The sequence below is a fragment of the Toxotes jaculatrix genome, chromosome 1, assembly GCF_017976425.1.
Source record: "Toxotes jaculatrix isolate fToxJac2 chromosome 1, fToxJac2.pri, whole genome shotgun sequence".
NCBI lineage: Eukaryota > Metazoa > Chordata > Actinopteri > Toxotidae > Toxotes > Toxotes jaculatrix.
In genome coordinates, this window is record NC_054394.1 from 25,666,484 (window position 1) to 25,693,865 (window position 27,382).

A 27,382-nucleotide genomic window follows, 5' to 3' on the forward strand; every position below is an offset into this window, starting at 1 on the left:
TTTTTCTGCTTTGCTTTGCCCAGCCCGATACCTTTTATGTATTACAGTTCTTTAAAAAACTGGGATTTGTAAATGGACACCCAGCAAGTGCACAGGTCTCTCTGTGAAGAGAATTCACAACTTTTACAACTCTTTCAATCGTGTGCAAAAAAAGGCTCTCAAGTTTGGAAACCACTCTTGAACGCAATAAAGTCTTTGAAGCTTGAAGAACAAAGGCAGCCTCACACCCAGAAACTGTCCGGCTATCACTCTCTCTGTGGTGAGCTCAGCTGTGCTATACACTCTATTGTACATCTGGCACTTTGACTCATTGACACTGAGTGTGTGTGTGTGTTTGTGGACTAGTGTGAGGGAGGGGGTTGTACGTCTGTATGCATATGAGCGTGTGCACATGTCAGCCTATAGCTGTGATTTCAGAGGCTAAGCTGCTCTTCAAACCTTCAAACTGCCACCTTGATGAGAGGGCGTAGTATGTTCGTACCTCTTACAAGCTGAGGCAAGTCAGTGGCTCAGACTGTGTGTGTGTGTGCGTGACTTCTATCACCTTCCATCTTACAGCAGCTCCTAAGTTATTTACCCATACGGAGACAAACAACCCAGCAGCAATTACTGGAAAGTTCTGTGTCGGAGATGCTAAATGTCAAGTCTTTGTACAACAAACACACACAGGAATGTATCCTTATGCAATAGCAGTTACATGACTGCCAGTCGCATAATTAAGAATGTGTGTATTTCCCAAAATAAAATGGAAAAGAAAAAATGAGTGTATTTTCCTCTTAAAGTTAAAAACCTAGACTTTATTACCGTGTGGAGGGAAATAAGGAGGTAAGAACATCATGGCCCTCTCTGGACTATAATTATGTTGAGCAGATAAACTGAAACAGATGGGTGATTTAATTTGGGGAGTTTTCAAGACGATTCACAAAGAATACATAAAAAATCTTCGCTCAAGGAACTGTAGTTTTTCCCCAGTTTAAGCAGCACCTATGCATCTTCTTTCAGATACCATCCCTATGTCCATGGTTGGATGAGCCTGCAAGGGGACCCCAGGGCAAAATTTGTTTTCAGGCCCTAACTGATCCACTGTAAAGTACGCGGCAGCTTCATTATCTCACTCAGAATTCAACCAGTACGCCCATGCTGGAATGATACTGCCCTGTCCCAAGTTTACAGAGTGTTAATTACTTAGAAGCAATTTCTTACAGCTCAACTTTAGTTAAATTAAGATCTATTCCTAAAATTTGAAAAAAAAGTTTTTGAATGAGTTTTTGAAAACATACAATAAACACATACAGTATTAACCTGGTTTTTGGGGCCCCTTGGGGGTCTGTGGCCCTGCCGAATTTGCATACTTTGCCCGCTTGGTGATCCAACCATGTCAATATCCTATGTGGTCCACAAAAATAAAGAAAATAAACAAATAAATGAATAAAGGATCAACACCAAGAACAAGGACTTAATTTCATAAAACTTTCTAAGTCCACTCACATGCAATAAACTGTTTTGCTTCGTGTTACATAACTAAATCAAGTGATCTGTGTGTGTGTGTGATTGTGACAGCTTATTTAGGCCACAGCCACATGCACTTTTTTTCCGCGAGAAACAGCAGGGAAAGGCATGGATTGTGCAACATCAGCGCTGAACATTTGGCCAGCTGCTCAGACTAGCCTTTCACGGGTCTGCTGTGCAGCCTGAAGCCTGAATGGAGAGTCTCAGCAGCAGCTCATGCATTTGCATTTGATGCAGACTTCTTGTAGACTTCAGTCGGCGGACCCAGCACCGCGGATGAACTTAGCAAAACTTTGCTGATCGGGGACTGAGTGCATCCGGGGTAAAACAAGGACAAAGTGCTGTCACTTGGGTGTTTGAACTTTGTGCGACTTAAATACGTTGTCTGTGTGTTACTCGAGCTGGGTGTATGTTTGCGGGCCTTAAAGAGCTCCGGCTTGAAGAAGTGCGGACGGGACTAGGTTTCCTGGCGGAGTAGCACTAAGTCCTCAGTGCAACAGCCTGCCGGTGCACAGTCAGCCGCTGAGCTCGATTCAGACGGACGAAGTGCGCTAAAACTGGAGGGTTTAACTTCGGGATGCTTCCGTGTCGCGATTAACAAACAACAACAACCCGTCTTCAGCTAAGTAACGCGCTTATTTCCCCCGTTTGGACCGTTTTGAAGAGCAGCTGTCTGTCCAAACCGACGGACTTCTCGACACTGGAAGGACTTGGAACTGAACTCAAGATGTCAATTTTGCCTTTCACTCCCCCCATTGTCAAAAGACTTTTGGGCTGGAAGAAAGGAGAGCAGAACGGCCAGGAGGAGAAATGGTGCGAAAAAGCCGTGAAAAGTCTGGTGAAGAAGCTGAAGAAGACGGGACAACTGGACGAACTGGAGAAAGCCATCACCACCCAGAATATCAACACGAAATGCATCACCATACCAAGGTAAGGGGAGTTTGAGCGCTGTGTTGATGTTGACCGTGAGAATCAGCATCACAGCCATCACAGGTGGACAGGTTAGCCTCTTATTTGTGTATTTATTTATTTTTTAAAGCTCTTAACTATTTACACCCCTGTTACAGAAAACTATAAACACATCCTGCTGTTACATCCTGCTAACTGTAGCACTGTAGCATGTTCATCAAGCGCACGTTTGGCATCCTTTCCTGACTGAGAAGGTGGCATTTCCACTTCCTTTCTCGCGTCAATATTTCAAACTCTTTCCTTTACGTTTATTGCCCAGTAACATGGTGGCCGAGGCAGTGCCGAGCGAGCTAACACTGGTCCATAAGATAAGCTAGCTAAAACATCTCGCCCCATGGGCTGCCGTGCCATCATATGTGCGCTCCGCTTTGAAGTGAAGCGAGTCATTGAAACAAGTTTTTGCAGTTTCCTGTGATGAAAATGACATTTAGCAGAAGTCGGTTTGCTGTAAAGGGCATGCAGTTTGTTCATTGACTAGCCAGCAGCGCACATGCAATGCAAAAGCACAAATGGAGTCCAAGTTATATAACTTGGCCTTAATCTGGGACGCTTTCTAGCTCTGTAGTGTTAGTGCGTAGACGGGTATACGGAGCTGGGCTCTTTTATCTCCTTTCAGTGCCTCTGTCAGGGTTTCTGTAGATCCTGAAAAGTAAATAAAAAAAAGTTTCCTCAAAAGCAATGCATCAGAATATATTAAATAGTCTTCAGTTTAATTCACAAAAGTCACAATCATGCTTGCTGGAGACTGTAATATTAGATGTAAATGCAAAGCTAGATGAGATTGCTGATAGTTATACATGTACAAATTTAATGTAGAATTGCCCTTACAGTGGCAGCAGGATGCTGTTCAGTCGTTTTGTTTTTTTTTGTTGAGTTTCAGTCAGCAACACCAAACCTATAGCGACTACTGTTAGTACTGCCATAGCCACAGTAGCTTAGAGGCTCATCCGTTTACCATGGGTAAGTGTTGATTTTAGCAAAAACCTAAATGAACTTAAACTAATTAATCTACTAATTTAACTAATTATATTGTTAGAGATTTGTGTTATGTACAGCTGGGAAATACAGAAAATGTGTGCCTTATAATCCTATATAGTCTCTACTGGTTTTCGAATTTAATACTTTGGTTTGTAAAACTGAATTCTATGTGATATTGAAAGTCTTAGATTTTACTTGATGAACCCTACAGAAACCCTGTTTATACAGCAGTCTGTCCATTCACACATTAGTTAGAAAATATAATCAACACTGTACTGGCATTTGACATTGGATCACTGCTCATAGTTTTAAGGATTCAGTTCCTTTATAAGTGCTCACTTCCCTCTCGTGATGAATGGCTGTGGGAGGTAAGAGCTTGAGAGGTTCTGTTTGTAAACACAGATCATGTAAGTCAGAAGTCTTGAGTTTTATTTATCTCACTTCCTAAAATGTGTGTATTATATTAGTAGAGCAGAGTTGGAATTTAAGGTTCTGTCTTAGTATAACAGTCTCCAACTGTCTTACTTGATATAATAGGACAGCATGTCATACATACGCTTACTTGCCAGTGTTTTTACACCTAGGTATATTTTGTCCACCCCGTGTACAGTTAATAAGTGCTGGTTTGAATACATTTCCTTGGGCTGCAGGGAATAATAAAAAGCATTTTAACTTCTTCCTGACATTGTAGGACAAACAATTCATCAGGAGAATAACTGGCAGATTGATCAATAATGAAAACAGTAATTAGTTACATCCCTTAACTAGGGCAGTCTACATCTCACAGTAGTGCAAAAGAATTTAACAATGCCACAGGCTCTGAAATGACAGTAAAGTAGGATTTATTGAGCTGTCATATTAGTTTCAGTCAGGTGTAACTCGTACACTGGCAACAGTTCACAGCTATTTTTAAGTCTCTGCTATTTTTGCAAGTTGTAGTAAGTAATAAATAAAGGCCTCAAACTTTTGCTTGTGTCCACAAAATCTTGCTTGCCTGTGTGGGCAATTTAAATCTACTAGTACTCAGTGTTTCAGATGAAAATTGAACCCCACAGAGGGCACTCCCACATTCTTGATTGCCGCAAGTGTGCATATCACAGCTTGCACAGGTCTGGACCAGCATTCAGAGTTAAGCCTACCCGGAAAGTTAAATAATGTTTGCCATGATCCAGGTTTCATATTTCTCAGCACTAATGTAGAGGGGAAGAGGTGGAGTGCATTAAGATGACCCCCAGATCAGGGCTGGCTGTCAGTGTGGGCTAACAGTGTCCCTGGAGAGCTGCTGTTTCTATTAATTCCCCCACGTTCTGGCTCGCTGACAGCAGCTGCCTGCGTGTTCGGGCCTGTCTATGGGGAGGTCAGCTCCTGTCTCTCTGACACATGAACTCCCCAGTGAGGTTCATCGCTACCCCTCTTGATGACGGTTTGCTGGGATGCTGAGTGCTGAAGGAAGCGGCCGCTGTGCGTTGGTTGAGTCGATAGTTGCATCCAGTGGGTATCTGGTGGGGTAATTTAAGGAAGGATATGGGCGATTTACTCATCACAGCTGAATCAGATATCGTATCTTAGAGGGCCAAATACCAGAGGCTGATTTTGAAATCTCAAGGTTAATGTTTTCCAGTTGTTTCAAACAAAGTTAATGATGTTTATATGTTCTGTGAGTTCCTGTAAGTTCTACGTCTGTATTACATCTGCCTTCTTAGAACTATTCAGCTTGCCAGGTGGCAAAAATGAAATGCTCATGAGCTTTGAGAAAGCCAGCTGATTTAAAAGGGCTGTGCGCTGCTAGATAACATGTAAAATAACATGTCATTCTGTGGTTAGAAGCCATGGTATCACAGCTTAGAGAGTTTTGGTCAAGACAGTTATTTTTGGGTGTGTGTGGTGCGTGGGTGGTAGATGTGGGCGTTGGGTCAGCCTGTGCATGTGTGTGTGTATATGTTCCAGTAAGTTTACACTGGAGATAAAGTCCACATCCCAATGAAAAAACATTAGTCACAGTCACTCTGACTTACATTCCCATTTGAAGTCGAAAACAAAAGGCTTTTACGGTATATCAGATCTTGCCTATCGCTTGGGCAGGGCTACTGCTTTACTTGCCTTTTTGGTCGCTGTGGTTTTGACAGTGTGCTGTTTTTACTTTTTTGAAGCACACTAAGCAAAGTGAACGCTCGGGCTACTTTCCAAGTTCAAGCCTTAGTCACTCAACAACAAGCAGTTGTGGCATTGTGGTACTGCCCTACCTTCCCTCCCTCTTTTTCTCCTTGTTTCTCCTTTTAAAATCCTCTCCTCCTATGAGCTGTAAACTTGGGTTAGTCACAAACATTGGTGTGTAAAGTGCGTCAAGCTAAGAAAGTCTACCAGTTTCCGATGGTGGAGGGGTGGATGTGAAGTGTGGTAGGCTACGTTGCTTGAATGTGACAGGATGACTAACAAATGACTTTCTTTTTGGCGTTTAACAAGACTCAGTGCACTTACAAACAGAAGCCAGGTTTGTTTCAGTTTTACATGTGGCTTGGTAAATATCTCTTATGCTGCGGCTGCCCAATAACTAAATATTCATACCCTGAATTAACAAAGCCCTTCAGTGACCATAGGAATTCTGACTCTTGTCCATCTTGGGAGCAAAATAAGAAATAGGCATGAAGTCAGGGGTAGAGGGAGGAGGTCAGGTTGGATCGGTCAACAAAACTGTAGACTGCTCCTCAGTTCCTGTTTTCTACTGACAGTCAATGTTAGTTTCTTTTAGCTTTGGTAATGATTGTTCCCTAACCTTAACCAAGATGATGAAGGTTCCCTAAGTTTAAGGGAGCAGTTCTTTTAACCCAAACCACACTGTTCCTCTATAATTGACCAGTGACTTACTTAAACCCAAACCACGACCTTTCCCAAACCCTAACCAAGTCACTTTTGGGCCTAAACCTGCCCACACCTTAACCATAGTGGTGTCAGGCCAGGACATGGTTTTAACTTTGTAGTGATTTGTAACTGTTTTGGAAGGCCCTAACATTTGACGTCGTCCTGCTGTTGAGGTTGTCTGAACAGAACAGGCCATTTTTAGTCATTCTGGAGGACAATCATACCTAACAACTATTTTTCAACATTGGTTAATAGAATTTTTTCGTTTGCTTGATTAATTGTTAAGCGTTTCCCGGGGCCCAAGGTGATACCTGTAAATTGTTTATGTTCCACCAATGGTCCAAACACATTTTCAATTTACTATGACGTAAAAAAGGTAAAAGCAGAAAAATCTCCACTTTTGACCAGTTAGAACCGTGTAGCATTTTTCAGTGTTTTGCAAATGCTACATCTTGATCGTGGACTTCACGTCAAAGGTGCAGACTTTCACAGCCTACGTAAGCTACTTTTCCTACTCTACTTTTGCATCAATGCATGGAAAATAGTCTCACATTGAAATTAGGAAGCAATAACAGGTTAACTGTCTCAATAATGTCTTGCATTGTCAAGCATTGCATGCCAATTATTACACCAATATTGTGTTGGCGTAACATCTGTAACCGTCCTGTCATGTTTGGACAGGGATAAGTTTTTTTTTTTTTTTTGCATTTCTGCTTTTATTAGATAGACAGTAGAAAGAGACAGAGTAGAGAGGGAGAAAGACATGCAGCAAAGGGCCAGTAAGGACTCAGCCTTAAGAGTTAATAGGGTTGCGTTGGAGCTTACAGAGTGGTGAAATAATGCAGGAATCAAAAAGCAGTTCAGTGTGAGAACACTGGTGATATATTAACAGAATTTATCCAAGGCATGTGTTGCGTGTATTTGTGTGTTGTGTCTTTTCACAGAGCCTGGGGGAGTAGATTCCTCACTCCTACCTACCTTAACTTACTCTGTTTTTTGGCCAGTGCTGGGTAGTTCTGTGGTCTTGTTCACACACATCCCTCCTGGCAGCAAGACTACTGTCTGATTCATACTGCATGTCAGGGCAGGAGGTAGGGAGTGAAGAAGTCCCAAGCACAGAAATAAAAGATGGGATAAAACAAGAAAGATAGGGAATATAAAGACATTATATTACTAAGAATGAGAGGGACTGCGTCCATGAGAAAGAGGGAAATGGAAAGAAAGGGAGGAAGCAGAGGAGGACAGAGACCAGTACCCTTTTCACATACAATCCTCACCATTCACAGGACAAGACCCAGGTCCACAACTGCGCCTACATGTGATTGCGTTGCATGGTAGTGGAAATTCATGGAGGATGTTGCAGAAAATTTGGGATAAATGTAGAGGATGTGTTCTGTTGATTTATTCAGTTTATGAAAGAATTTCAGCCAAAACTGCAGCTCCAAAATCACGTAGAGGTGTCTTTGTGATGCAGAATGCCACAATTTATGACTGAAAGAACTATAAGTCAAAGCCAATAGATTTCATTTATCAATTCCATAGTAGCCTTGTGGAAATTATCTAATTATAGAACCTTGTAGTCAACATTTCACACCAAAGCAGACTTGGAGGAAAACCTGTTTAGATTAGACTGGACCCAAAGCGGAAAACTCGGGTTGGGCTGGGTATTGAACCGCAGTACTTTTTTGGTACTGGTGGAAATATACCTATACCACAGAGAACCAAAAGCCAGCATTAATGTCTGTCAAAATCTCTTTTTTAAACTTCTACAAATATCTTTGATTTAAATCAAAGTTGTGCAGATTTTAGGCTTAGTGCTTGCTCTTATCCTCTTTTGTTAAATGAGGAAACAGTTTTGCAGAAAAATGTGTTTTATTTCTGAAAGAAAGGTTAAAAAATATTACTGTGGTCTCAGTTCTGAAACTTATTGGTTCTTCCCCACCCTACCAGTTTCATACAGTTACACCTATATGCAAATGCAAGCTGTTATCACCCAGGTTCATGTTAAGGGTTGTGAGAGAGGGACAAAAGGTCAAATGAGAGAAACTGTGCCAGAGATAACAGATGAGCACAGAGTGCTGAAGAGGAGCAGGGGATTCCCAGTGTCAAGACCTGCCCTGATTGCAGAAGAATGTACTTAAATGAGTGTTGAGGACACATGAATGATAGACAAAAGAAGGCAGAATAAGAAGACTGTAATCAACAGAGGTGAGAACAGAGATTGAAATTAGGGGGGCTTTGGAAAGGTAAACCAGAAAGCCAAGGATTTAGATGTAGGAAGGGAAGGAGACAGAATATTTGGCAAGAGGCAGCGTGTTGGATTCTCTGGCTTATCAGACGGAGACCGTGGTTAGTGTGGTTTGCATGAAAGTAAAGAAACACGCTAATAGCTGAGATAGAACTGGTTTGTTTTCCAGCTAGACAGCAGTTCAACACCAAAAGAAGTGTGTCTGCATGTGTGTGGATGACAGACGGCATTAAAGTCACTTGCCGTGCGTCATACTCCACCTGCTTGAGTACTGCACATATGCACTGTGCCTATAGTATGCATAGCTCTCCTACACATTCTCTCATTTAACATAGTAGAACTGCAGCAGCAGCAGAGGTATGCAGTCCTGTCTTTATCGGTGCATGTTGATTGTTTGGTCTATAAAATTTTAAACAAAAGTCCAAAGATATTATCTCCCAAAGATGTTATGTTTACTCTAAAGTTAAAAGATAGAAAAGTACAAATACCTGCATTTGAGAAGTAGGAACCGTTTAAAAAGTTATATAGAAACTCCCTAACGCTTGATCCACTGCCTCTCTTTCTAAACATCTTACTTCAAATATTTGAATATAATAATTGAATATCGACAGTGTCAGTTAGATGCACTTCAGAATCCACCATTTATAAAGTATGTAAACCATCAAATAATCACAATATTACATAATCATAAAATACATAATCAGAGTGCCTGAACTGACACCCTCACCATGAATACAGTTTCTTATGAGGAGATTGTTGCTGACTCTCCACTTGTTGTTCCTCTCTGACCTTTGTCTTGATTATGCTTCTGTGTGGTCAAAAGTCTGCCATCTCCTTTTAACACAAGCACACACACACACACACACTCTCTCTGTCTGTCTCTCACTCACTTTAGCAGCTTTCACGTCAGTTATTACACCTGAGTCATCTGAGACAGCATTGTCTGACAGAGACGCAATATAAGCCGGGTCACAGAGAGTTTACTGTCTGTCTGTGAGTGGTCGGCTGCTCTGATGATGGTAGTATGTTACCCTCTTCAGTTAGGTTCAGGATTTCTGTCATTGTTTGATTTGCTTGATAGAAATGGGAAACTGCTTTGAGTCAAGACAGACACAAACTCCAAGCATAAATTTGTACCTGTGTTGAAGTGTTCACGTTGTCCAAATCAAAAAGTTATGACATAAAACAAAAACTGGAATGAGTCAGACCTCAGTGTCTTCGGCTGGCTGCTACTGCAGGGTAAGAATTTAATTTAATTGTTTATTGTTTTTAAGTAGAGTCAACAATTTTGATTTATTTGACAATTTGACAAAAATGAGGAAACAGTTTATGAGCAATTCATCGAAGGGTTTTAATTGAAACCACACTGAATCACATTGAAGTACATGAAACGTTGTAGTATTCTTTGATGTGATAAACTTTTAGTTTAGATTTTTTTTATATGCAAGTTGTATTATCATTATATACCAGTAAAAAAAAAAAAAAGGTGATAACCACATTCAAGCCACTGAGTGGGAGACTAATGTCATACAAATTTTATGTCATCTTACATGTTTGTGCGAGCGTGAGTGTGTGAGAGAGTGTGTGTGTGGTTAGTCAGCTCAGAGGAATGCTCTCTCTGCCTGCCGGGGCCTTGAGGAGGGCGTGGGCTGCTGTTTGGTTTGCGGCTTGCACCAGAGGTGGAGGGGGTTAGAGAGACAGCGCTGCCTCGACTTGGCCCCGGCCGTCTCACTATCTGCGGGGGAGAGCGCGTGCGAGACGCAGAAAAACACACACACAGTCACACGCACACAGACACGCTCACCAGACAACAAACCTGCCTTTGTGCTCCACTGGCCACTAGCGCTACTGCTGCTGCTGCTATGGGTGCTGGACTGCAGCTGGATATGTGTGGGAAAACGTGACATGAAGGAGCAGGGTTTTAAAAGGAAAGAGGGAGATTACTTTTAAGCCATGAGCACAAGTGAAAGTCTTAAAATACAGAAACAGAGCAATAGGTTGCTGAGAATTTGGTTAGAAGTTGTTGAGGATAATCAGCTCCCATCGCTGAAGATTCCCTACTTGCCAAGGACTCACTCAGAAGCCTTGGGACATGAGTCAGTAAGGGTCTAGAAACATGATTCTTTGTGGGCCACTTGTTGGAAAAAAATCATGTGTTGAGCATTTATTTTATTAAGTTGTCTGAATCATTCTCATCCTTGAATCTGTTCTCAAGATGAGAGAACCACTTCAAATTAGAAGTCAAATTAGAAGAAGCAGAAACTTAAGTCGAGTGAGGAGCTCTCCATACACTTTAATGTCAAGGACACACAATATAGCAGCATGGGAAACTAGGGATGGGTTCCAAGTTGGTGAAATACCTGCATTCGTTAAGCTTGATGATTAGCTCTTACTGAATCTTTCATTCACATCCTCAGTTTTGTCTCTTTTTCTTCTCTCTGACGTTACAGGCAGCGGCAAAAAATAAAAAGACTGATGACATAACAAACGGGTGATAACTCAGCAATGCTGTTGTTAACAACAAACATGGCAGACCAGCTTAGAACTTGTGTTAATTTTGATAACTTGAGAAGGACGAGTGATGGGCCTCAGCCTACGGCCAGTGCTGCGGCATTGTATTCAGTTTAGTTATTTATTTTCACTTTTATCACTACTTTTTTTAAAAAATAACAGATTTATTCATTCTCCACCAAAAAAATTGACATTCAGATTTGATAGGCAGATTCTGACCTCCAGTGAGAATCTGATTTGGATTTCATAAATTGCTGTCAAACCTCATCATTACAAAAGACAGTGGACCCCAATCTGATGCGATTTTGACCCAAGGAACCTCATCTGAGAGCAGCTTTGGAGTTTGTTGTTATTTGGTGTAGAATTTCAATGTTGTGTAGTGTAACAAGTGGTCATAATATAGTATTCATCCATAGATACTCCCTCAACTAGCCAACTTAGGTTGTGAAGTAAAAGCGATATTTTCCTATGCCTTTTTTCCCAGGGTCCTCCAGGTTTCCTGGACTGTGACAGGGAACACAGAGGACCCTGGGAAAAAAGGCATAGTTAAATATCACTGGTGCTTTACAACCTAAAATTAGGTGAACTGGAGACTTTGTCTGTATATGTTAGCCCTGTAATAGAGTGTCGACCTGTCCGATATATGGTGGGGTTAATACCAGCTGTTTATCAAATCACACTGAATGCTCAAACATAAAGCAAACTCACAGGTTTTTTTTTTTTTGTTTTTTTTTTTTTGATTTTAGACATTTCACTTTGTGGGATGTTATATCCAGGTGGAAGATGAGCTATCACTGGACGAGTAGACCTGCCTACACTCCTTCCCTACTGTAGGAAAAATTGCTTAACTGGCCTGTGGGGGAAAAATTTATTGATGCCTTGCATCTGGAATATATTCAGTCATTCATCATTTTGATTCAGAAAAAGAGAGACAGGCTGCTCAGCTCATTGACTATTAGCCGTAAAACTAATGATTGCCAGTCCTCTATCGTCTCCCCGGTTTTTGGAGTTCAGACTCTGTTATTTGTCGTCTAGCCTTGCCAGTCGTCTGTCTCCTGGTTTCTTATTTCGCATTAGGCCCTCCTTCACTGGTCCCAGCACACTCCAGCCCTATGATATCACCTGTGGGACTTGCTTTTCTCTCACACTCTATTCTTGGTTTGCTTCCTCCACCCCCACAAGCCCCCTCCCCTCTTCTTTTGTAAGAAAACGAGAAGTCTGATGGCTTTTCCAGAGAGAGTGGGAGGTGTGTGTGGAATATGTTCCTCTGTGTGAGTTGCACCATTGCCAGAATGCATTCACAAGCCAAGGTTTGTGCACTTTGAGCATTTTTTTTTCTGTGATAAAGTTGATCACTGCTGGCCCACAGTGATAAAATATTTGCAAACCAGAAAGTCTAAATACAGTTTGACTTCTGAGAAAATGTCCACGTGAAATAAAAATTACCAAGTCTGAGGTTTTTACTGTAGGTCACTCAGTGTCTAAGAACGAGGTCTTCTTTATAGCACTGCAACAAATGGTTATTTTCATTATTGATTAATCTTCTGTTTGATTTACTGATTAGTTGTTTGATTGGTTGGTCTATAAAATGCCTTGTTTTTTTTTTTTTGTCCAAAAAAATAGCATAAGCCTCAAAACGCATAAAAACAAAACATAAAATCTACACGTTACACATGACTTTTGCACATAAGCAACCAATTCAGTGACATTAAACCACCGTAAGTGACAGAACTGAAAGGTCAGTGCTTGTCTGGCTTCATGGTCTTCATCCTGACCAGGGCTGAATGCACTTGCTCAGCTTTGCAGAACAGGTGTTTCCAGTAAGTTTAATTCAATGTTACTGTTGTTTACATTAAATTTAACCACCCTTCCTCCAACCAACTCAAGTAGGATAGGAATAGAAAGAGCGCTTGAGGAGAGGTTAGTGGCAGAGAGGACTCAAACTGTAACTAACTTTGTAATTATGTAATATTGATAATTCTGTGTAATTCTGTGGTTGCAGATTCCTTGAATGGTGGCACAACAAGGGATTAACATGTGATAACAGTCATACAAGAACCGGTTCAGCGAGGGTTGAAACTGCTTTCATTGGCATGTGACGTAGAAGTCTTGTATGAAAGGGAAAAAGTGGAGTAGGTAGCAGGTGAAGTAGTTTTAGGGAAAATGAATTCACCGGCGTTGTTAAATTATAACACCTCATTGCAAAATAACCTGTGAAATGCACTGGAATTCACTTGACGGTGAAGTAGCTGTGTGTCAGGTTTAAAAGCTAAACTAAATTAATTCCCTCCTTCTGAATTAGTGAATGATTTGTCTCTTCACATGTTGTTATTGGAGGACAGCAGCCCTCTGCTGAATGTCACTGGACTGCAGCCCTGTTGCTCATGGCTCGACAGACTGGCCACAGACTTTATGAAAGGCACAAAGGCCATTTCAGCACTACAACCCCACACTCCCTCCCCCACCATCCGCACCCCTCACTCAGCACTGGGACGGAGGGATAGTGGGACAGACGGAGGAGAGGGAAGAGGGGGGGCGGTAGTGGTGGTGTTGGGTGGGGGTTTAGGGGGCCCAGTCACAGACACTCTGAGCTGCCCTGAGCTGTTGAGACAGTCTGCCAGCCCTATTGTCCAGCAGCACCCTCCTTTCTTTATCCGTCATCCACTTTGTTGTCTCCACTATGTGCTGTTATAGGACAGACTGAGACTGGAGGTCCAGATTTTTACATGTAAACTTGGACTTAAAATGTCCACAGCTACTCATTTCAATTTATGAATTGCAATGAGAGAGCTTAGCAACTTAAATAAAGCTCACATATTACAGTCTAATGACCAACGCTGGGGGATTAGAAGAAATAAAGTTAACTCAAAGATATTTAGTTTCTCACAGTGTTTGCTTGCACTTGTTTAGTGAGCCTAGACTTTCATTTGAGTTTGCAGCTTGGCAGAGAGTTGTAAAAGGTCCACGTCAAAAAAAAAAAAAACTCCAGCCTGAACACACACACACTGTATATGTTTGTGTCTCTTGTGAGTGTAACTGGGCATGCCTCAGAGTGTTTGTTTTGCCCCCCTCCTCCCCAGCTCAGTGAAGCTCAATCTGCTCTGTCTCAGTCTGTTTTATGAGTCAGCCAAACACACACACACACACACATCTAAAATTTATCTACTGCTCTTCACAATCACTCACTTCTGCATATCCTCCTTCTCCTCCTCATTTTCGAACACCCCCTTAACAGAGTTGATTACTAAATGTGTGAATCCCTTGGCAGTATAGTTTTTTTTTTTTTTTAATCTCGCTATCACTCACATCTTTGTGTTTGTGTGTGTGCGTGCACAGAGGTTGCACTCCCTACCATTCACACAAACAGATGAGCTGGTTTGGGCGTAAAGGTCAGGTTCAGCCTCGGCTTCAGGTCACGAGCTCAAAATGATGTCGACACAATTTCCCCTTTGGTGAAAAAGTCTATTCCAGTTTGTCCCTTTCATTTTTGGACACCAATTTCACTCTGACTGTCTCTTGACAGAGAAACGTCAGTGCTTTGACTCTTGTTCTCAATCAGAAAGGGAATCAAGATGGCCTAAAGATACAGTCACAGGCACGTTTTAACTAGCCTTACATGTTGTCTTCACAGATGGTTAGAAATTATTTACATGTTTTGCGAAGTTAAAAGTACAGACAAACGCATTTACACAAAAGTAAAAATATTTTAATCAAAACAAAATAAAGCTTTTTGTTCATCACTGGTATCCATCGGATTTTTCAGAGTGAGTTGTGACTTGGTCTGTAAATAAAATCGCCCTGTGTTGACCAGTGTCTGGTGCTGTAGGGAGGAACTGAAGGTTGAAAAGTGCTGGCCTGAATTCTTGGAAGCCTTCAGATCCCACCCATGTCCCTCAAATCTTCAGTCTGGAACACACTACGGAGCCCAGCAGGGAATGTGGGGTCATAGTTCCCCCCGCCTCCTCCTGCTACATAGCTGAAGGACTCTGAGCTTCAAATCATTTTAAAGTGTTTTGCAGGATCTGAGGTTGACTGTTTAGACAGTGCTACTGGCTCTTCCTCTAAACAACAGGCTGAGGCGTGGTGGTGGTGCTGAAGTGGTTTTTACTGTCAGGGATCTGTTTCTCACCAAAGTCTCATTCAGCATGCCGTCATAAATCTCTCCAATAAAATGAGTCACTCTGATTGAGAAGGGTATGGTGTGTGTTCAGACCTGTCCATGTATTTTATGTGCACAATGTTTTGACTGTTGCTGTTTCTTTTCTTTATCTGTAGACAAACAGTGGTGGAAGAAGGATTCAGATAGTAAAATGAGCATCCTGGGGGTTTGAACTGTTTTTGAAATTTTTTAGGTAAAACAAGAAATCTGATCATGACACCTTAGAATTAATCAATCACAGTCTCTGAAATTCCGATTTTTTTCTTTTTGCCATTTTGTCTGTAAGTCTGTAAGTTGCAGACCTAGTTCACAATATTAGATTTTTTAAAAACTGGCTTTTCTAAATGTTTTGTGAGGAACGTGTCTGTTTGTTAGACCTCAAAGTTATACACAGTTTGTTCATCAGACTGATTGTAGACATGCTTTTTGTTTGTTTACAAGAAAACACCGCAGGTGACCTTTAAGCGCAGTGACAAGTTACACGACACTGAAAACTTGAAAAAATAAAAAAAATAATAAATAAAAGAGATTGGTTCTAGCTTAAGATTCGCCATGGTTCCTGTCACAGAAATTGAACGTGTTTAAATGTGAGGTCTGAGCCTTTGTTGGGAGGTTGGAGATTTTAATCATAGACCTCCACACTCATCGGGGCTACGTGCTGATTGTCCATGTTGATTTGCTTTCTGTTTCACTGGACACTGCGTTTCAGATTGATATCAGCTGTTCCCCTGGTTTCTTCCATTTTTTTTCCCTCCCTATGCTCTGAGCTTTGTGAGACTTTTTTCTTGTCTTCTTGGAGAATTTGAGTTGCTTTGTGAACGGTTGCGTTAGTGCACCTGTATTTCCCCCTGAGACATTTTCATTTTACATAAATAAACTTGGTTTGTTAATGAATAATGGCCAAGTGGGGGATATAGCAAGGCTTTTAATCGTATTTTGTGTTCTTATTTATACTGTCTGACGATTTGTGATGTTGGTCGTTGTTGCTGCGAAATAAAGTCATATTTGTTGTTTCGTCTTGAGTCTTGAGTGAGTTCGGTTATTGCGCTTATTAGTGTGACTCATACCATACCATTACCGTAAGCCTTTTCTTTAAGAACAGTGACTGGAAGGGGCTTTGCAAAAACAAGGATATTAAGTAGGACACCAAATAGCCAGTAATGCCACTTCAGTTTGTGCATGTCTGTCTCAGCCCACACAGAGTCTAGCCCCACCAAACACCCACACGGCAGCAGGGACCTAACACACATACCACTGACATCAGATCAGCCCCTGTCTGACCATTTAACACATCTAAGTTTTATTTTTCTTAGTTTTTCTTCTCCAAAGGAGTAAGGGAGCACCTTACAGTACAACCACAGGGCCACGTTTAATGTACAGCTTTTGTGGTTAATGTCAGAGAAGTATTGTTTCAACTTGTACAGTTTGCTCTGTAATTAAGTAGATATCTTGTTTCCTCCGGTCAGTGTTCTGAATGTCTGCATGTGATCACTGTTCCTCTTCGCAAATGCATTTTTCATGTGTTTCCCTCGTGGCATCATGACTTTTGGACAATTTCCTATGATTCACTTTTTCTGCTGCCTTCGTAACCGTGATTTAGTTATTTCAAAGCTACCAACAGTTTTTATGTTTTTTTTTTAATGTTTGTTGAACAATACCTATCAGCTTTTGAGGCAACTTACTGAGGTACAGAAAGGCCTGAATTTCTGCTGCAGCAGTGAAAAACAGTACAAACTTATGCAACGCTGTAAAGGGAAACAGCCTCAATAAATAATGACTAGTTATATGTCAAACACAGGAAAACTGCATTAGAAAAGAGGAACAGTGATCAAAAGTAGGCCTTCACAAACACTCAGCAAAAGGCATTTAACAAAATCTTTAAAGCTTAACAAGACTACAAGCTACAATGCAACTTTAAAAATGTTGACAAGGGTTTTGGCAAAGTTGCATGGCTTTGTACTCATTGCATAATAACCCAAAGTTTTCCAGTTTATTTGTCTGCTCTGTGTAAGTATCCAGATTGTACTTGTGGAAGCATCTAAATCTCTGAAGAGGAAGATCAAAAAGTCATATTATGGTTATGATTATGATTATTATTATTATTAATACTGTGATTATTACGTGGCTCACTTCCCTTTTTTGATGTGTCAGCAGTGATAAGCTGTGTGATGCAGCTATGGCTCACTCTGAAAAACATCCCGTTACTAAGAAAAAAGCTTTAATAGAGTAAATACAATACATCGTATCACTTAACAATACAGGTTATACAAGGAGCAAGATGTGATATCTGTTTTTATTGTGACATTTATGAATAAAAACATATTTTTTACGTGGAATTGATTGACCATTGCAGCCTTCATGGTTGAAGATTGCTCTGCTATTAACCTAGATACCAAAAAAGAAAAAAACACTTAACCTAAAAGACTTCTCCCTTAACTTTGCTCTGCCTTAACTGTATAAAGTTAATGTAGTATAAGGTTTGTAGGGTACAGGGCAGCTCTTCTGGATTTATTCTTCCAACATTTGGTCCCCTGTTAAACTTTTGGATGCAGATTTGTGGTGTGAATCGGGTGGGCATTGCAGTCTTTAGGGTTGTGTTTTTCAGATTCTGAACTCCACCAGCTTTCCTTCGGTGACGGCTTGCTTCTACAACTGTTTGCCCCCGCATGCTTGTGTGCACATAAAAGTACTCAGACACCATTTGCAAAATTCAACACACCATCCCCCACAACATACACACTCCCCAGCCCCTTTTTAAAGTACAGGGGCAGTGAATGAAAGCTTTTGCCATGAAAAATTAAAACACCATTCTTCACTTGCTGGATGTATAATGGTTGACCTAGATGGGGCACTACTGAGCTTTCAGTAGATGGACAGCACACAGCCTTGTTTTTATTTGGGGACTGATATTTGTCCTTCTAAAGGGCTTTAGCTTAAGCCTTTGACCCTTACTCTGTATTTGTGTGAGAGTGGGTGGGTGAGAGAGGGAGATAGAAGGGACATATGTGGTCGTTGCCTCTTGCATAAGATGATGAGTTTGTTTTTTTTTCTCTTTCATGGGTCATTGTGCTCAGAGATTACAGGCTACAACCCCATTATGTCAATCTGTAACGTCGAACTGCGGCTCATTAATATCTGGCGGCCTAAATCATCATCCTGCCGACAGTATTGTATACCAGATGAGTGCAGATGTTATACAATACAATGAAATTCTTGTTATACATACTGTAATCTCATTGCCGGTTGTTTATTATTAGACATCACCTCATAACCGGTGCACACACAGCTGGGACCCTCGTCAAGAGGTGGTGGTGTCAGAGCCCAGACTGAACAACAATAGCGAACACCACACCTAGGATTGTGTATGGTGAACTCTGATATTGTATTCCTGCACAGTGTCAGCTCTGAGTTTATTAAAGACCAAACATTTTGATCACAAAGCCTCATCAGGAATCTAACAATCAGAAAAAAACAAATCAGAGTAGACAAAAGAAATTGTGTATTGTGTATTTCTTTTTTATATAAAACATTTGATGGGCAGTACAAAATAGATGACTTTTAGTTAAAAGCCCACAACGGAAAAAGCCCAAAAATGCTTGAAAAACGCTAACTAGTATTTCAAACAAAAAGTTGCACATTATTGACGAACTTCTCTGCGCCTTCCTCTCGTCCCGTCTGCAGGTCTCTGGATGGCCGTCTGCAGGTTTCCCACAGAAAAGGTCTCCCCCACGTCATCTACTGCCGCCTGTGGCGCTGGCCCGACCTGCAGTCCCACCATGAGCTGCGGGCAGTGGAACTGTGCGAGTACGCCTTCCACACAAAGAAGGATGAAGTGTGTGTCAACCCGTACCACTACCAGAGAGTAGAGACGCCGGGTAAGACAGCTTGGAGCTTGTTTATCTCGTCTGCAGACATCATCATGGTTCTAAAAACTTTGCGAAAAAAACACAACTTTTTCCAAGAATTTAAAGGATGATGTTTTACAGTTTGTCACAACTTTATTTCATTTTCATGTGAGGGCCATTTTCTGTGGAACCATCTGCCTTTTTGCCAAGGCACACTTTTATTGACTTGTTTTTATGTACAGACTCTATCTGGTATTTTTGCTGTAATTTATTGCACATAAGTTTGTTGTATTTTATTGTTTTGTTGCATCATTTTATTGTTTTGTTATTAAATCGAGTCGCATAAGATATTTATTTATTTATTTTATCCAGACATGAAACCAATCTCTATTTCTATGCTCTAAGGAACGATTTGTTGTGTGTGTGTTTGTCTGTCCTGATGTCCACTATACAGTACTTCCACCAGTGCTGGTGCCCAGACACACAGAAATCCCCAGTGAGTTCCCACCGCTGGATGACTACAGCCATTCAATCCCCGAAAACACCAACTTCCCTGCTGGAATTGAGCCCCAGAGCAACTACATACCAGGTACCAACATGCCTCCTAACATGATTCACACTGAGTCTCAGATACCTGCTTCAACACCAAGACGTACATGTGAATCTTTACTATGCATCACATTGTTGTCTTGTCTGTTTAGTCACTTTATCACTCAGGGTTATTTGCTCAGAGACAATTACATCTTGTGGACCAGAGTTGCATTCATGAATGGGTCAACAATTGTTATTCGACATGGTTTCAACTTACTCCTCTGAACCGGGGTTAAACACAGATCAGATGCTAACCAGCAGTGGTGGAAGAAGTACTCAGATCTTTTTGTTTAAGTAAAGTAGTGATACCACAGTGTACAAATACTGAAATATAAGTTTAATCTAAATAAAGGTAGTGCAGTATAGTGAAATGAAGTATGAGTACTCCAAAATTATACTAAAAAGTAAATGTATTTAGTAAGTTTTCACTCCTGTTAATCAGGCTTAGGAAGTGAATTTTATTCAGTGTCAGAGTAGTTTTTTTTTTTTTAAAGAGCAAGTTAATGAGAGAAACAGACAGCAAGCAGATAGACAAGTGAGAAAACTTTACAGATTATTTTCTGTATTGTGTATTAATCTTATGTATTGTAATTCTTTGTATATTGTTGGTTTTGTTTATTCTTTTCTTGTCTTCCTGTGTTGTGTTTCAATCTGCCAGCTACTAAACATTTATAGCTCAGGGAACCTTGCCACAAATGTAATGAGATGTTCTGTGTGTGCATATGTGTGTAATTGTGTTACATGTGTTTTTGTGTGTCTCAGAAACGCCACCACCAGGCTACCTCAGTGAGGATGGAGAAACCAGCGATCACCAGATGACCCACAGCATGGACACAAGCTCCCCAAACCTGTCACCTAACCCTGTTTCACCCACACACAGCAACTTAGGTAAGGCCTGTGTGTCTGTGTGTGCATTAAGTGTGTATTTATGTACTTTTCCGTCCGTCTGCGTTCACATACAGACAAATGTTTCAATAGTGTATCTCCCCAGTGGGAATTCTCTGTTTGATTTAACTCCATTTTTGTAAGAGGAAACCACGTGATGAAAGAAGCCTTTGTCTTCCCTGCACCATGTGAGCTGCTGAACAGGCCAAGACACCTTCCAGCCCACACTAACATCAATGACAATATCCTACGTTTATTCTATCAGGATGGAGACACACGCCAGGGGGCTTGGCTGGAAGGCTACTGGTGAAATAACAAAATCACACCAGTTTCATTTGGCCGTGCTGTCCAGCTCTGTTCTGCACTTCAAAGCCAAGGACAAAATGTTGAAGTTGTTAGAGAGTGGCCATGTTTAGGGGAAAAAGAGCAAATTACCAGAACCAGTTGAAGTTACCGAAAACTATGGATAAGCCTGTAATTTGACCATTTTGGCTTCAGTGTCCCATCAGTGAGAGTTTCCACATTTTGTCTGGTAAAAGCTTCTGGGAAATGGCGTATGGGTTTGACATTTTCTGACGCAAACTCAGCCTGATGTTTTGTTTTGTTTTTTTTGGGTGGTATTTTTCTTCCTCCTCTACATCCACCTCAGCCCCTTCTCTCCCCACATTTCTGCCTCTTCCTTGCTGCTCTTCATTTCCATTTTCTCTACCATCTGGTCTGGTTTTTTGGCCATTATTTCTCTGATTTGCACCCACTTCTTATTCTCGTCCTGTTTCTCATTTATTTCTTTCCTCTTGTATTATTTCAAGCATTACTTTTCTTATTGATATGAACATTTCAGTCTATTCACAGCCACCTGACGAGCTACAGCACTCCATTCTCCTGTTTCTGCTGTGTCTCCGCTTCCATTTCAGTGTGATGAAAACAAACTGTACGTATCTCTGTCTCTCAGACCTTCAGCCAGTGACATACTGCGAGCCGGCCTTCTGGTGCTCTATTTCATACTACGAGCTGAACCAGCGAGTAGGAGAGACCTTCCACGCCTCACAGCCCTCGCTGACAGTGGACGGCTTCACAGACCCGTCCAACTCAGAGCGTTTCTGCCTGGGCCTGTTGTCCAACGTCAACCGCAATGCATCTGTGGAGTTAACACGCAGACATATCGGTGGGGCTCCACTCAGATAATAAACATTTATCATCACATTGTGCTCCTTTAGCCACTTGTTCTTCTTCTCTTGCAAGTGTGTAGTATAGCAATACTAAATAAGACATTTCATGTGTAATTACTGCTCATGTGTGTATTGTGACATGAGTTATATCTGAGGAGTTTGTTGTTCTGTCTTTGTTTTTGTCCAGGCCGTGGTGTGCGGCTGTATTACATTGGAGGAGAAGTGTTTGCTGAGTGTCTCAGTGACAGCGCTATCTTTGTCCAGAGCCCCAACTGTAACCAGCGCTACGGCTGGCACCCTGCCACGGTCTGCAAGATCCCTCCAGGTGTGTGTCAGTCTGACAGAGACAGGGAGGGAAAGTTAGAAGCAGAGAGACGTGCAAATGGGGACAGAGGAGAGCGAGACAAATGGAGAGACGAGGAGAGAGGGAGGTTGATGGGAAGAAAAATGGGGAAAAAAAGAGATTTGTAGTGTGTGAGCACAAGATATCTATAAGTCTTAACAGAGGTTTGTTGTCAGAAGAAAAATGGCAAAAAAAAAAAACTAGTAGTAGTAAAAGTAAAGTGTCTTGGTTGTTTAATACATCTGTCCTGGTGTTGTTTCCTCCAGGATGTAACCTGAAGATCTTCAACAACCAGGAGTTTGCTGCGTTGCTGGCCCAGTCTGTCAACCAGGGCTTTGAGGCTGTGTACCAGCTCACCAGGATGTGCACCATTCGCATGAGCTTTGTCAAGGGCTGGGGAGCAGAGTACCGGTAAGCTCCAGTGACAGATCCGCTTTGGGTTAATGACAACCACTCACTCATTTCCTAAACGGTAAACCTTGACCGCCACGGAGCTGAACTGCTTAACAGAAGATGAAACCTACAACCAACATGTCAGCAACATTATAGGCGCTGCTGTGTAAAGATCAAGTCCTTGGCGAGCCTGTATGTAAACACAGACAGTAGAAACAAACAGACTGTGAATCACATCCCACAATCCAGCCGCCCCCACTCCCAGGCATCTGCTCACACTCTGGTGAATCCGGTGTGTGACGTTGCCGAGCCCTCATCAATAGAAACGGGCCCCAGCTGGCACGCCAGACTATTTTTAAACAAACACACATGTGCTGTGTCAAAAAGAGATGTCAGACTTTCCCTCTTCCATCCCCTCCCTGTTTTCCACTCAGTCTGACTCACTGATAGTAAGGAAGGAGGAGACGGAATAAAGGGGAGCAGTCGATTGGATGGAAGTTGGCTCTGCACAGGAGGTTTCCACAAGGGAGAAACCTTTGTTCTGTGAGCGACTGCTCAGCAGTCCAGTCCAGTCCAGACCAAATGCTGACATGTGGATACACTTAAAAACAAGATTCAGGTTACTGGACCAGCTGAGCCCTCCTTCTTCTCCATCTCCACCCACACCTCATTCTGTCTGTCCTTTCCAATGCTGACTGTTGGTTGTTTTTTAAGTCATTAAAAAAAGACAAATGTAAATATGAACAAAAGATCTTGCAAAAACAAATAATATAATTGTTGCACCTAATTTATTAAGGTATACAATATATTATGAAATAAACCATATAAAGAAGAGGGAAGTCATGCAGCGAGAGAGTGTCTCTGCCCATCTGACATGTCAATGCAGAAATTTCATAGATGCCAACAGGCAAGATTCATTTTACCTTCTGTTGCTGGCAGTGTTTTAGTAGTTTACTATAAAACTGGTTGTTCTAGCTCAGTCAGTCCGTCTGAAAATGAAAAAAAAGCACATCTGTCTTGCTTCTGTGTCCAGTCCACACAACTCACTGGTGTCAAACATGATTTGCCAGAGAAAAAAAACAGTGTGTGACAGTGTGGCAGAGCACAGAGGCAGAAATGACAGGGTTATCGCCGGGTGAGACGAACTGAAAACAGAATCTTTCTGCAAATCTGACCCTTCTGTTTTTTTTAAAGAGCTGTCACTGAACTCCACTTACACTCATACATTATCTTACTTTGAACACTCTTTCCTCTCCTCTCCTCTGTGGGAAAAGCACTAAGGGTTTCTGTATAAAGTCTATAGGGAATCAGGGGAGGGCCAAAGGATATGGAGATCAAAAGGCTGAGTGTCTTTTTCAAAAATAAAGAGAAATAAATTACTCTTAAAACCATTTTTTAAGAGCATGCAAGATTAGATTTTCCAATCCCCAGTAAAAAAAAAACAAACAAAAAAACACATGACAACACAAATAGACAAGAGGGGTTTGGTTTTTCAGTTCACACACTGGACTTATTTAACATCAAACTGGTCTTAAATTTTGCCGAAAACCAGCAGTAATGTGTTTTAAAATTGTTCAAGTTTAACTCACAGAAACCTGCATTTACCCTGTTTTTTTTACACACTGTTGTCTTGTTTTTTTCTGAGGCCAGCTTCTTGCGCCTGACTTCCATGGCTGCTAAAATGAAAGTACAGTGGTTTGGATCTGCTGAAACTTGACTTTACGAGTTTACTCACGCTGGTCCTCTCCTTTGAGCAGCTTTCTCTGTGTACTTAACATCTGTTTCTGCTCTCCTTGTGTGTGTCTCCCAGGAGACAGACAGTGACCAGCACCCCCTGCTGGATCGAGCTCCACCTGAACGGCCCCTTGCAGTGGCTCGACAAGGTGCTCACGCAAATGGGCTCCCCCAGCATCCGCTGCTCCAGCGTCTCTTAGGGAGACCCCTCATCCACCCACTTCCTGTACACCACATCTCCTGTCATTGACTAAAAACACACAGACTTCACGCAGACAAAAATGGCTACACAAGTACGGAAAGATGATGAGCCCCCCTTATTCAGCCAATCCTCAATCTGTAACTTTGTCCTTCCTTCCCACCAGCTGTCAGTAGCACTTTTTATATACATGTTTTTGTTTGTGGCAAAAGGGGACAAGTGCATTAAAGCAGTACCATGTTAGTATGATCTCCACGTTTTGTCCAGAATTATTTCGATGGCAATTTTTTCCTTTGGCGTCTATGGGCCAGAAAGGCTGTAGAAATGGGAGGAGGGTTTTTTCTTTTCAATTAAGAGATTCTTATTTTTCTTTGCTCTTTTGTTGAAATTTAATTTTCATGATTTTTACTTTTTTTTTTTTTTTTTTGTACAGATGTTAAAGTGAACCGTGGATTTAAAAAAATGAATTTAATTTTTTTAAGCATTAATAACAATTTTGTAAAGCATATGTAAGATCATGTTAAATGCATTTCACTTGACTTTGTTTCTGTATTTGGGCATTTGATAGGTAATGAAGATAACGGAATAATGGCAATGGTCAAACATCACTTGTGAACACTGTGTGAAGGAATATACTGTAAGCCTAGTTCAAATAATTAGGTTTTCGTACTGTCGTCAGCCTGTGTTACTCTGATAAGGCAAATAACAGTGTGTTTAACTTACACCTCTGAGCTTCAGACCGAAACAAACGTTAAAGCCAGCCAGGAATCAGTCAAACTTTAGATTAAACTTTAACCCCCTCTCATAGCTGTAAACCACTCACTGATTTCAAATTACTCTGACAAAGGCGAGTCTGAGGCTTCAGTTGGTTCTCTAAACCCATATGTGAGTATTTAAAAACAGTGGGATTCATCAAATGTCATCAGGATGGATGATGCACTTTTGTAAAATGTTAGTATTCTAGTAAGGCAATGTGGACAAAGAACATTCAGTGGTAGTTGTAGTTCAGTATAGCTTCAGTAGTGCTGATCACAGGGTTATGTGGAATATAGCCTGCTTTAATTTCAGAAAGCTTTGCCAATTTGCAAAATACATTTGCAGCATTGTATTGTGTACTAGGCAACACCTATATGCATTTACACAGAACTTGAAAACATCTCACATACTGTACTATTTGTGCAAACCTTTAGTCAAATTACAAACCGAACACACAAAATGTAGTTGTAATGCTTGTGTGTGGCAGGAGAGCTCTGCAGAAGGCTTTCAAGTGTAAAGAGAGCAGGAAGATGCCTTTGCCTTCTTAATTTTCTCTCTCAGCAGTCCATAACATATTTTTAACCATCAGTAATAATGACTTTTTGCACACTCAAGACGGTAAAAGAAAAAACAAAACAGTGGAATTATGTACAGAAACCAGTGAAAATGTCAGATGCATGACTCATGAGACTTTTTAAAGTCTATTTTGCTACCAATTATTTTTGTAGGACAATAAGGTGATAACGTATTGACAAATTTGTCCTCTTAAAGTGTTTTTGCAGGAAATGACAGAAAATACTGCTGGCAGGTCTGGGGATACTAACCATGTATTTTTGTACCTGAGAAGATGAAGCAGTTTGAGTACAAAGCACAGCTTTTTACAAAGGGAAATGCTTAGATCGACAGAGGCGTGTAAAATAGAACAGTAGCTCTTCAAAATCTGATGTCCCTATTTTTTAGGTCTATGTACATGTCGTACATACATACGTGTTATTGTGTGACCATTAACCTGTGTAATGTTGATGGTTTTGGAAACTGGAGAACAAAAAATAAGCTTAAAATGCAAAAAAAAAAAAATGTTTAAGTTGGGGAAAGCTATTGGTGAGATAGAGAAGCATAGTCTTAGCTTTGGTCCCATTTCCTTTCAGCCACCCACTGTGGTGGAAGTGGATCGATTTCCTTCTGGTTCCATAACACTAGACAAAGACACAGTGGGTGAACATGGACAATATTTTGAATCTTTTTACAGTACTTATTTACATTAACCCAGCTTTTGATGTTAATGTCAGCCCAGTGGTGCTAATCTTTAATATTTTAGGGACTCAAGAGAACAGCAAAGCCATGAGATTTGATTTTTACTTAAAGCTGGTAGATTTTGATCTCTATTAAATGATGATGACTCGTGAACCTTCTAACTAAAATGTCAGGTTGTTTCAGAAACAGTAGCATCTACCAATCTGAGACAAGCCAGCTCTTTGTAGAGCTTCTAGTGTCCTGATCCTGATGGGCTTTTAAACCCCATAGTCAATGTAATTACCCGGTAGGGGATATTTTGCAAGCAAATTTGTCATTTTTATACACTTCAAGATATAGTGCTTGTGCTCCCCCCTTTAAATTTTCACTGTAATCGTGATTATTAGTTGTGATTTATGCTTTTGTGCTCTGAATTGGTCTTTTTAGATGTCTTGTATAAAATTATACCCTTTTATTTTTCTCTGCCTATAAAAAGTTGATGTGATGCTTTATATTTTTGTTTATTATTGTTGGTCTATGAATAAAATATATATCTTGTGGTGATACCGGGGTCGAAATGCCAAGTAAGAAGGGAACTGAAGCTGGGTTGTTCAAATCTTAAAGGTCAAGCTGCATCTTTATTTCAGTAACTGTCCGTTAGTTTTGTATTCAGTCAGATTCACTTTGTTGAGCATAGCTGGTCAAATGTGGATTCAGCATTGGAAATCACAGTCACTGTGCTAACTTGATTTTGCAGCTTAAAAAGTTTGTTGAAATGCACATAGAGCTGGTTCTTACAGGCCTCTCTAGAGACGTTTCATGTTACAGAGTGCTCTGTCTGTCTGTTTCCTTCTGTAGTTTGGGGATTTCCTAGTCTGTGGTAAATAATTTGGCGCTGTCCTCTGAAGCAGACAGAAACCATAATTACAGGCCCAAAGCAGACACTCTGGTTTCTTCACTTGCTGCTATGTTACAAACTAATGCAAACGAAAACCATCTCT

At 41.0% G+C, this 27,382-nt stretch overlaps 1 protein-coding gene across 1 annotated transcript; it reads left to right on the plus strand.

Moving 5' to 3' along the window:
• The first annotated feature begins 1,676 nt into the window (after positions 1 to 1,676).
• On the plus strand, positions 1,677 to 26,945 carry LOC121179137 (mothers against decapentaplegic homolog 3). The gene is made up of 8 exons (XM_041033789.1): positions 1,677 to 2,439; positions 18,915 to 19,108; positions 19,533 to 19,667; positions 20,432 to 20,557; positions 21,507 to 21,719; positions 21,911 to 22,048; positions 22,333 to 22,477; positions 24,270 to 26,945. Exons 1-8 carry the CDS (start codon positions 2,237 to 2,239, stop codon positions 24,391 to 24,393), a joined length of 1,278 nt encoding a protein of 425 aa, XP_040889723.1. The 5' UTR covers positions 1,677 to 2,236; the 3' UTR covers positions 24,394 to 26,945.
• Positions 26,946 to 27,382: the final 437 nt, after the last annotated feature.

Excerpts from the sequence above, each read along its gene's own strand:
- LOC121179137 (XM_041033789.1), top strand. The coding sequence starts at position 2,237 with ATGTCAATTTTGCCTTTCACTCCCCCCATTGTCAAAAGACTTTTGGGC. Across the intron at positions 2,440-18,914 it reads AAATGCATCACCATACCAAG|GTCTCTGGATGGCCGTCTGC; the intron begins GTAAGGGGAGTT and ends TCCCGTCTGCAG. Across the intron at positions 19,109-19,532 it reads CCAGAGAGTAGAGACGCCGG|TACTTCCACCAGTGCTGGTG; the intron begins GTAAGACAGCTT and ends TCCACTATACAG.